Genomic DNA, 12075 nt, shown 5'->3' with positions numbered 1-12075 from the left:
AGATGCTATGGAAGGGGTATGTATGCTCTATGACTTACTGATAGATGCTATGGAAGGGGTATGTATGCTCTATGACTTACTGATAGCTCCTATGGAAGGGGTATGTATGCTCTATGACTTACTGATAGATGCTATGGAAGGGGTATGTATGCTCTATGACTTACTGATAGATGCTATGGAAGGGGTATGTATGCTCTATGACTTACTGATAGATGCTATGGAAGGGGTATGTATGTTCTATGACTTACTGATAGATGCTATGGAAGGGGTATGTATGCTCTATGACTTACTGATAGCTCCTATGGAAGGGGTATGTATGCTCTATGACTTACTGATAGATGCTATGGAAGGGGTATGTATGCTCTATGACTTACTGATAGCTCCTATGGAAGGGGTATGTATGCTCTATGACTTATTTTTCACTTTTTGTTTTCAATTCCAGTTTAGTTTTCAATTAGTTTTAACCCATTTTGGGCAGGAACCCCTATTTGTAACTATACCTTTCAGGACGGGAACCCCTCTTGGGGTTCTTGTTGCTATGTACATTTGTTGTAATTTATGAATAAATATTTGAAGTTTTTCTGAAAACTTTATTTATAAGGCGTTTTTATAATCGGCCTCAGGTCTAAATGGGTTAATAGTGGGGTTTGCTCATTTAGTCTATTTTCTTTTCTTTTAAAAGGTTTAGCCTTAGTTTTAGTGTCACGGCCTTTAACACACGTAACAAACGTGACAAATAAACAATCCGTGTTTCACATCAATCTATTAAAGGTAGGGTAAGTGATTTTCTTTGGTTAAAATAAGTGTTAAATAGCTCTATATTGTGATAGTACTCATTGCTATAGAGTGTTTGTGCAGTAAAAGGAGTCTCTTTGTCTCTACAGCTCTTTATTAAACAGAAAATGCATTTTAGTTTCATTTCCAATTTTATCCAACCAGGACAGAGAACTCAATCAGGATATATATTAAACAAGTGAAATTGGAAGTGATGACACTAAGAAATGAGCAGACAAATTTGAACTGGAACACTATACAAATTAAGCTTAAAAATGGGTACTTTCTCCTGATTGGCTGAGATTTTGACACCTACCGGAAAATGTATTTTCTGTTTATTAAAGAGCTGGAGAGACATGGAGACTCCTGTTACTGAACAAACACTCTATAGCAATGATTACTATCACAATATAGTGCTTTAACCTTTTAACAAAATACTTTTTGTTTTAACCAAAAAATATCACTTACCCCCATGGTTCTCAAAGTGGGGTCCGGGGACCCCCAGGGGTACTTGAGGGGGTTCCAGGGGGTACCCAGCAAAATGTGTTAATATAGCATCACAATAATTATGACTTTTATACTTTGGCTATTCAAAAATAGCAGATCTACACTCGGTGCCGCGCTATGAGCTTGTAGATCTGCTATTTTTGAAAATTTGTGTTTTTTTTTGCAAATCTTTGAATATATATTTTTTAAAGCCAACATTTGTAACTCAAATCTTTGCTTCTGGGGGTCCCTGGAACAACATATTTTGAGATGGGGGTCCGCGGCCAAATACATATCATTTTGGGGGTCCTTGACATGAAAAAGTTTGAGAACCACTGACTTACCCTACCTTTAATTTGGCGGTGCCTCATTCATACAGGTATAATTATAATCGCTTTATTTTATAAAAATGGCTGGCAGTGAGTGGGTGCAAGCAGCCAGAAATAAGTCTGTCAGTGAATGTTTTAATAGTTGTTTTTCTGTGTGTTTCTCTAATGTCCTCCACGCAGGGTCTGATGCACAGCAGCGGTCCTGTAGGGAGACACAGACAGCTGGTCCTGGTGCTGGAGGGGGAGTTGTACCTCATCCCCTTTGCCTTGCTCAAAGGCAGCTCCTCCAATGAGTACCTGTATGAGCGCTTCAGTCTCATCTCTGTCCCGTCTCTGGCCAGCCTGAGGACCAGCCACAAGGTTCGGTCTGAGAACCCACACGTTTTGCATAAAATGACATAAAGTTATTACATTATGTAACAGCCTGTGTGGATCAGGGACGTGCACAGATAGACTCTAGGTGGTGCTAGAGCACCTGCCCTTTGCCCTCTTGACCAGAAGTGCCCTTTTGAAAATAAGGGAAAAAAAGTTTTGTTTTTTTCCAGTTTACAGCAGGGGTCTTCAACAGGGGGTCCGGGACCCCTAGGCGGTCCTCAGAGTTACTACAGGGGGTCCGCCAAATCTTTATGTGATATGATGTTTCTTTTTACCATAACCACTCGAAACCTAGCATCCCTTTTCTGAAGAGAACTTTAGCCAAAAATAGCCGATCTACAAGCTCACAACGCCTCGCAGCGCGAGGCGTTGTGAGCTTGTAGATCGGCTATTTTTGGCAAAGAGGTATAGGTGTAGAGGGAAAAAAGAGCAGACCAAGTAAACAAAAAAAAGTATAATTTACTTGAGCACCTGCCCCTCAAAATGTCTGTGCACGCCACTGGTGTGGACCCCAGGAAGAACTGCACTTCCCTGTGCCTGTCTTTGCAAACTGAAGCTGTTAAGAAAGTATTCAATCAATCAATGAATCAATCAATCACCCAGCCGATAATGTAATAACTGCCAATAATTCTTAATTCAATAGAAGCTGATAATGTACTGTATGTATATTGGCTGCAAAGTGTCATACTTCCATGACACTTTATTTATTAGTTTTAGGTTCTTGATGCTGTTATTGTAATGGCTGGTGTGTGTGTGTGTGTGTGTGTGTGTGTGTGTGTGTGTGTGTGTGTGTGTGTGTGTGTGTGTGTGTGTGTGTGTGTGTGTGTGTGTGTGTGTGTGTGTGTGTGTGTGTGTGTGTGTGTGTGTGTGTGTGTTTTGATTGATTGATTGATTGACATTTTTATTAGGCAAAAAGAATGTAAAACAACACAGTTACATTTATAATACTTTTGTCTAAAAGCTCCGACCAAAAACAGTCCTTGCGGACTTGTTTTTCCGTTGGGGGTCCTTGGTATTAATTTCATAGACATATACAGTAGCAACCAAACAGTTCAAATATCAACATAAAAATACAGAGAAAAAAATACCACTAAGCGCGAGCAAGAGCAGGTTCTGGTGCCATGATCGTATATAGAGCGCTCCCTCCGTTCTTATGACAGCCACTGGTTTTGAGGACAACTGCTTTGAATTGCTATTATTGTGTTTTACACACAACAGAAACCAAGGATTATATATTTTAAGAGCGAGAGATCACAGTAGAAATCCTAAGTATTCTTCCTCCATACTGGGAGAAAAACAGCGCCTGAGAGTTTGATGGGATGCATTTTTACACATAAGTCTGTGACCACTTTAACATGACATCTTTATGAGCGGTGGGGTTCATTTGGTGCCGGCCTGCGCGCGCCATACCGGTTCTTATCAGTGTGACGTCGTCTGTTAAGGCGTCTAGAACACTGGGAATTGTACGTTTGGCTAGCTCTAGTTAACCCACCGGTAGACTGGTTAAGATCTGGTGAGGAGCCAGGTGCAGACTGGGCCTTTGTAGAGGCAGCAGTTGATTGTGGAATGGAAGACGGGTGAGGAGATTGGGGGAGGAGTGAGTTTAGCACGTTATTATCATTATTAACTCAAATCTTTGCTTCTGGGGGCTCAACCACACACACACACACACACAGATGTTTTATCAACACAATAACCCATATGATGTCCCTACGCTCACACACACAGCCCCACCCTCGTCGTGGAGCAGGGGGCTCCATGCCGTGCCCCCCCCCCAGCGGTGGCGGCGGTGGCTCCATGGCGACGGTAGTGTGCGGGGCCTCCCACCTGCCCCCCGGCGTGATGGGCCGCCGCTGGCTGTGGGGGCCCCTCCCCTCGGCGGAGGAGGAGGCCCTGTGGTTGGTGGAGCAGCTGGGCTGCCACGCCCTGACGGGGGCCGGGGCCACCAAGGAGCGCGTCCTCCAGGCCCTCCTCTCCCCCCGGGCCCCCGAGTGCCTTCACTTCGCCACGCACGTCTCCTGGAAGCTGGCCGCCGTGGTGCTCGCGGCGCCCCCCACTGGCCAGGAAGACCACCAGCACAGCACGCCCTGTGTGGGCCAAGGTTAGAAGAGCTTATTAACCCATTAAGACCTGGAACGTGTCTATGTCACCTTTTCATTTGAGCTAAAAAAAAAAACATTATTTTACACTTTTGGCTATTCAAAAATAGCAGATCTACAAGCTCGTGCTTGTAGATCTGCTATTTTTGAAAAATCAAGAAAATGTGTGCAAATCTTTGAATATATATTGTTTAAAGCAGGGGTCTTCAACAGGGGGGTCCGGGACCCCTAGGGGGTCCTCAGAGTTACTACAGGGTGTCCACCAAATCTTTGTGTGATAGGATTTTTTTTTTTTACCTTAACCACTTGAACCCTAACATCTCTTTTCTGAGGAGAACTTCAGCCAAAAATAGCGGTTATTTTTGACAAAGAGTTGTAGAGGGGGAAAAAGAGCAGACCAGGTAAACAAAAACAGTTTAATCGGAAACACAATTTTGTACAATATAGAGTAGGGGGTCCCTGCTTCATCTCTCTCTCAGCTAAGGGGTCCTTGGCCAGAAAACGTTGAAGACCCCTGGTTTAAAGCAAACATTTTTAACTCTATTCTTTGCTTCTGGGGGGGGGTCCCTGGAACAAAACACTTTGAGATGGGGGTCGGCGGACCAAATACATCTAATTTTGGGGGTCCTTGACATGAAAAAGATTGAGCACCACTGATATAGAAACATACGTTTTTTCAGAATACTGTTGGGATTTAGAAGACATTTGTAGAATCGGCTTCAGGTCTTAAGGGGCCATGGCCAAAGCGCCGTGGAGGTTAGAAGAGTTTGGGATTGTTTTCTTCTAATTCAGTTAGTTTTAATTAGCTGTTAGAGCTGGTTTGCTAGTTTTTATTCGTTTTGTATTTTTGAAAATGCTAATAGTTTTAGTTGAGTTTTTTATCTTTTCTTCTTCTGACACTTCAGGCGGGAGGATGGCGGTCCTGGATCGGCGGCGGGGCAAGGTCAAAGGTCGTGGTGGCCCCCCGGAGAGACTCTCCGGGGGAGGGGGGGGAGGAGGAGCAGAGGAAGAGGAAGGGAGTGAGGAAGAGGAGGAGGAGGAGGAGGAGGAGGAGGACAGTCTGTGTGAGGTGGACAGTGTGTGTCACAGCCCTCCCCTGCAGGACGTCCTGCTCACTGCAGCTGATATCCTGGGTCTGAGCCTGTCCGTCAGACTGGTGGTTCTGAGGTACTGCATCATGGTCCTTCTGGTCCTTCTGGTCCTTCTGGTCTTTCTGGTATTACTACACTATTAACACATTGAGTGCCAGAGTTTATTCATAATGTACTCACCCCTGTGCCAGCAATTTGCGTGTTTAAAAAAAAAATGTATTTTGTAATTTTTCATTCAAATAAATTCTCTGATTGTGGTTTTAAGCACTACGACAGTTCCACCAGTAGAGAGCAGCAAATCCACACATTGATCACCTCGCTCGCCCCCCTCCCAAACAGGCCCACGTCACATCCGGTCATTTCACCGGATGTTATGATTCGACAATCCCTGATCCCCACGATCGGCCTGAAAACGATGTGATTACACGACGACGATGACTGTTAGTCACCCGGACCAAAGACAATAGAAGTTGAGCTGTCCGTTTGTATTTTATACCGTGTGAAAAAATGTGTTTTTCCCTATTCTGGACGAAAATGACTGGAGAAAAACAATGTGACCCGGAAACGAAATCTGCGTTATACATCCAGCTCCGGGTGAGTGTGACGTAAGTGGAAAACGAAAGTGCTGATGAAAAATAAACAGACAAGCGCGATCACAGATTAAACCAATGAAAATACCTAATATCGAGTTAACTCGATCTAGGCAGTCAATGTGTTAAAGGGCAAGACCACTTAGTTAGAGGTTTGGGTTGTGTAGTTACCTTGCCATTATGTAACTCCAAAGGTGGGCAAGAAATAAAAAATAATTGCTCCATTGATTAGACATTGATAATTCAAAATATGCTCCTCATTGACTTACATTGTACGGTAAAACAGCTCTCAAAGTCACTCTTTTAGCATACACGTAAACGAACACAAACAAAATTCATTCAGACAATATAGAACATCACCAAACCCACTACTGTTTGTTTTTTTAATAAAAATGTCAACTTCCTGTTGATTTTGCTATTTTTATTAAGAAGAAAACCCGGACTGGATCGGCGGATCCGGATCCGGATCTTCAAATAGTAAAATCAACAGGAAGTTGACATTTTTATTAAAATGATGTATTCAAAGGAATCAGTGGCGTGCACAGACATTTTGAGGGGCAGGTGCTCAAGTAAATTATACTTTTTTTTGTTTACTTGGTCTGCTCTTTTTCCCCTCTACACCTATACCTCTTTGCCAAAAATAGCCGATCTACAAGCCCACAACGCCTCGCAGCGCGAGGCGTTGTGAGCTTGTAGATCTGCTATTTTTGGCTAAAGTTCTCCTCAGAAAAGGGATGCTAGATTTCGAGTGGTTATGATAAAAAGAAAAATCATATCACATAAAGATTTGGCGGACCCCCTGTAGTAACTCTGAGGACCCCCTAGGGGTCCCGGACCCCCTGTTGAAGACCCCTAATGGTAAACTGAAAAAACAACAACTTTTTTCCCCCTTTTTTTCAAAAAGGGCACTTCTGGTCAAGAGGGCAAAGGGCAGGGGCTCTAGCACCACCTAGAGTCTATCTGTGGACGTCCCTGAAAGGAATTGCATTGTTGGAGTGATTCTCTTACTAAACGCTCTCTCTCTCTCTCTCTCTCTCTCCCTCAGGCTGTTCCCAGAGTCCTCTGGCAGGGTGACGGCAGACGGCGTGGTGGGTCTCACGCGGGCCTTCCTGGCGGCGGGGGTCCAGTGTGTGTGCGTGTCTCTGTGGCCCGTGGCCGTGGCCGCCTCCAAAGTGTTCACCCACGCCTTCTACACGGCCCTGCTGAGCGGCACCAAGGCCAGCGCCGCGCTCACAGAGGCCATGAGGACCCTGCAGTGCAGCGAGGACTTCTCACACCCCTCCAACTGGGCCGGTAAGACCCTTAACCCTGACCCTGACCCCTAACCTTAACCCTAACCCTAACCCTGACCCTCCAACTGGGCCGGTAAGAACATTAACCCATTAAGACCTGAAGCCGATTCTATTTTATTTATTTTTATTTAACCTTTATTTAACCAGTAAAAACACATTGAGACACAGTCTCTTTTTCAAGTGGGAACTGGCCAAGATGCAGCGTTAAATTTACACAGTCTAAGCTTAACATACGAATACAAAAACAAACAACAAAATAGTCATCCAAGATACATCACAAATACATAAGATAACTCCTAATGATACACTTTTCACAATAGAAAAAAGCCAATAGTCAAACAAGAAATAGTAATACACACAGTGTACAACCAATACAAATAACCAAGAACCTACCGCTAGGCTAGTAAACCTCCGGACAGGTGCAGTTGTTTGTGAATAAAACTAAGGTGATTCTTTTGAAGCTTCTCAAGGGAATTAGAGCAGCCAATTTGAGTTTGGTCTGGAGATCATTCCACGACCAGGGGCCAAAGAAAGAAAGACATTTTTTACCCCCCTCAGATGAAAATGAGGGTACTTCACAGCGTAACCAAGCATTTGATCTGAGGTTTAAGCCATTTCTAACCATATTGAATTTGGAGGTAATGCAGTAGGGGAGCTCACCAAGAATAGCTTTATAAATGAAATTATACCAATGTTGCAGCCTGCGCATAGTCAAAGAGGACCAACTGCAGCATACAGCGTGCAATGGTGAGTTCTAAAAGGAGAATTGGTTATGAATCTCAGTGCAGCATGATACAGGGGATCCAGCTTGGCCAGTGTGGAGGCACAAGCAAACCTGTAAATATTGTCACCATAATCCAGCTGGGACAAAAACAGACCAGTGACCATTTTTTTACGAGCTGTGCAGGCAAAACAAGCCTTCAGTCTGTAGAAAAAACTTAGAGTAAATTTTAGCTTCTTACTCAAGGCATCAATATGGAATTTAAAATTTAGATGTTTGTCCAACCAGAACCCAAGGTATTTATAGCGATCGACCCACTCAATTGGGGCGCCATCTAAAGTGGAGATGCTTAAGAGGGTTGGACAGACTCGTGGAGTGAACAACATTGCCTTAGTTTTGTTACCATTTAACATCAATTTGCTTTTTTTAAATTCCTGCTGCAGTGAGATGAAATCAAAAGACAAATTTGTTACAGCCATGTCTAGCGTGGGCGCGCAGGTGTACAAAACCGTGTCATCCGCATACATATGGTACCTAGAGTACTTTGATTGACTGCAGATGTTGTTCACATACAAAAGAAAAAGTAAAGGACCTAATATAGAGCCCTGGGGGACTCCCTTCTCCATGGCTACTTGATCGGACACGATGTCACCCAGTTTCACACATTGTGTGCGGCCGATCAAATAGCTGGTGAACCAGCTAGTCACATTTGGGCCCATGCCTATATTGGAAAGAATCTTTAACAATATCGGGAGGTCAACAGTGTCAAAAGCCTTGTCAGCGGGAGTGTTGGGCGGGAGGAGTAGGACGAAGGGTCTACGTCCTCCTGGTGGGGGCTCCTCACTGGCAGGTGAGTCAGTAGGATACGACAGCAGTGACAACACAGACATGTGTGTGTGGGGGAGGAGTTAATTGGCATAACGACTAAATTGGGGAGAAAAAGATGTAAAAAAGAATTGGCTACTCTAAATTTTAAAAGCATAAACAAAAAAAGAGTCCCCCCCCCCAGGGGGCTCGGTAGCGCTGTCGCCTCACAGCTAGAAGGTCCTGTGTTCGATTCCCGCAGGGGACGCTGTGGGTGCTGGGGGCGTGTCTTCTCCTCCACGTCATCTGTGTGGAGTTTACATGTTCTCCCCGTGTCTCCTAGGGTAGTTAATACCCTCACAAAAAACATGCAGTAATCCTGGTCTCTATACCGCCTCCCCCTGGTCAGCCGGGGCGCCTGATGGAGGGGAAAGGAACTGGTTGGAATAACGTGTTTCTTCCAGGCGCTACGTCCTACCAGGGAAACTCTCCTCTGTCAGGTGATAAGAAGGTCAGTTGGCTCTCATGCATTGAAGGAGGCATGAGCTCGGCCCTGGCCTCCCTAGGTTGGCAGAGGGAGTGTAGCGCCCAGGATTACATAGACAATTGGCACTGGGTGTAAAAAATGGGGTTACAAAATCGTGGGATCATTTTTTTTTTAAGAAGAATAAGCCGTTTACAAGCTGTCTAATGTTCTCTTATAGGCTACATGCTTATTGTCTTAATGTTGTCTTATAGGCTACATGCTCATTGTCTTAATGTTGTCTTATAGGCTACATGCTCATTGTCTTAATGTTGTCTTATAGGCTACATGCTCATTGTCTTAATGTTCTCTTATAGGCTACATGCTCATTGTCTTAATGTTGTCTTATAGGCTACATGCTTATTGTCTTAATGTTGTCTTATAGGCTACATGCTCATTGTCTTAATGTTCTCTTATAGGCTACATGCTCATTGTCTTAATGTTCTCTTATAGGCTACATGCTCATTGTCTTAATGCTCTCTTATAGGCTACATGCTCATTGTCTTAATGCTCTCTTATAGGCTACATGCTCATTGTCTTAATGTTCTCTTATAGGCTACATGCTCATTGTCTTAATGTTGTCTTATAGGCTACATGCTCATTGTCTTAATGTTCTCTTATAGGCTACATGCTCATTGTCTTAATGTTCTCTTATAGGCTACATGCTCATTGTCTTAATGTTCTCTTATAGGCTACATGCTCATTGTCTTAATGTTCTCTTATAGGCTACATGCTCATTGTCTTAATGTTCTCTTATAGGCTACATGCTCATTGTCTTAATGTTCTCTTATAGGCTACATGCTCATTGTCTTAATGTTCTCTTATAGGCTACATGCTCATTGTCTTAATGTTGTCTTATAGGCTACATGCTCATTGTCTTAATGTTGTCTTATAGGCTACATGCTCATTGGTAACGATGTGAAGCTGAACAGCCCCATGTCTCTGGTGGGCCAGGCCCTCACAGAGATCCTCACCCACCCAGAGAGAGCCAGAGATGCCCTTAGAGTCATCCTGCACCTGGTAAGAGAACAGCACCTAACATCTACATCACTGCTTCTCAACCAGTGGTCCTCGAGGAGGTTCCAGGTGGTCCCCAAGCTAAATGATAGGAGAGTTGGTAACCAAATGGACCCTTATTAGATCTTTAACTTTTGAGAGCGTAAAATTAAACCAAATGGACCCTTATTAGATCTTTAACACATTGGGTGCCAAAACCGTATAAATACGGTTTTTGAAAAAAAAAAAAAAAAAAAAAAAAAAAAAAAAAAATCAACATTTTTTTTTTCAATTTTTTTTTTTTTTTTTACCTTCTAAGCACCAGGAGATATCATTTTCCGAAGATTTTGACTCCAATCCACTTTCTGGTTAACTTATGACTTCAAAAGCCTGTATCTCGGCTCCTAAAAAAATTGTTAAAAACCCTGGCACTCAGTGTACTCTGTTCTAAAAAAAAACTGGCACCCAATGTGTTAACTGTAGAGAGCGTAAAAATGAAACCAAATGGATCCTTATTAGTACTTTAACTGTAGAGAGCGTAAAAATGAAACCAAATGGATCCTTATTAGTACTTTAACTGTAGAGAGCGTAAAAATGAAACCAAATGGATCCTTATTAGTACTTTAACTCTTGAGAGCGTAAAAATGAAACCAAATGGATCCTTATTAGTACTTTAACTCTTGAGAGCGTAAAAATGAAACCAAATGGACCCGAACATTAGCCTGTTATCTCTCCTATGGAACCAACATCAACACAGAATGGATGGAATTGTGGACAAAATCTTATCCAACAATAACAAAATATTCTACGTTTTGGGTCTGAGAGTCTAAATGTTACCAAACGGTGGTTCTGTGGCTCAAATGCTGAATAAATAATGGACCTTGATGTGAAAAAGGTTGAAAACCCTGATCTACATGTATCATGTTTGTGATGCTGTCATTCAGATCCCCTTCAGAAATGATATCGTAGCAGTTCTTTCGGTGAATCCAGAATCCAAAACATATAAGAAAAAAACTTGATGAATGGAATTAATCCGACACCCTAATTAACATCAGCAAAACTATACATGAAAATCTCTCCATGAAGTTCAAAACGCTGCTCATATTATCATTTAGGTTTTCTTATACCGAAGTCAGCTGAGAAACGTTACCGAAATATCACAAAAGAAGGAGAGAATGAACCTCAAAACACTAAGCTCCAGTTGAACCCTAGCGGGCCGGGCACGCACACGCACGTTATCTGCTCGTGCGTGAGCCGGTTTAGTGTTTGATTGATTGATTGATTGATTGATTGATTGATTGATTGATTGATTGATTGATTGATTGATTGAATACTTTATTAGCAGTTTGCAAAAAGTTGTACAGGTTGGACAGGTACATGGGTGTATTTGTGGTGCTGTGTATCCTGTAGACCAGGCCCATTGTTTTAAGTTAATTTAGAAGTAAAGTCATTTCTTGGGGTGAAATACTCCTTTAAAAAAAGCTCTAAAGACTTGTCTTTCTCCTCTGTGCTCCTTCCAGGTTGAGAAGTCCTTACAGCGTATCCACGGTGGACAGTGTAACCCCATGTACACATCACAGCACAGTGTGGAGAACAAGGTCTGTCCATAGAACACATGTATTTATCCATATAACACATGTATTTATCCATAGAACACATGTATTTATCATGTACACATCACAGCACAGTGTGGAGAACAAGGTCTGTCCATAGAACACATGTATTTATCCATAGAACACATGTATTTATCATGTACACATCACAGCACAGTGTGGAGAACAAGGTCTGTCCATAGAACACATGTATTTATCCATAGAACACATGTATTTATCATGTACACATCACAGCACAGTGTGGAGAACAAGGTCTGTCCATAGAACACATGTATTTATCCATAGAACACATGTATTTATCATGTACACATCACAGCACAGTGTGGAGAACAAGGTCTGTCCATAGAACACATCTATTTATCCATAGAACACATGTATTTAT

The 12075-nt window shown here is 42.8% G+C and overlaps 1 protein-coding gene across 1 annotated transcript in view; it reads left to right on the top strand.

The window, feature by feature from the left end:
* The window catches only part of LOC311037327 (tetratricopeptide repeat protein 28-like), a 114780-nt gene that overhangs the window by 85452 nt on the left and 17253 nt on the right, over positions 1-12075 (top strand). Inside the window, exons 25-31 of the mRNA XM_084046454.1 lie at positions 1770-1949; positions 3693-4065; positions 4969-5006; positions 5100-5230; positions 6790-7037; positions 9980-10104; positions 11601-11678. Of these exons, the coding sequence (XP_083902580.1) occupies positions 1770-1949; positions 3693-4065; positions 4969-5006; positions 5100-5230; positions 6790-7037; positions 9980-10104; positions 11601-11678 (1173 nt within the window). The remainder of the gene's footprint in view (positions 1-1769; positions 1950-3692; positions 4066-4968; positions 5007-5099; positions 5231-6789; positions 7038-9979; positions 10105-11600; positions 11679-12075) is intronic.

This window comes from Gymnoscopelus microlampas, assembly GCF_963454915.1.
Source record: "Gymnoscopelus microlampas genome assembly, chromosome: 21".
Classification (NCBI taxonomy): Eukaryota; Metazoa; Chordata; class Actinopteri; order Myctophiformes; family Myctophidae; genus Gymnoscopelus; species Gymnoscopelus microlampas.
Note: the sequence above shows the minus strand (reverse complement) of the source record. Positions and strands in the feature narration are given on the sequence as shown.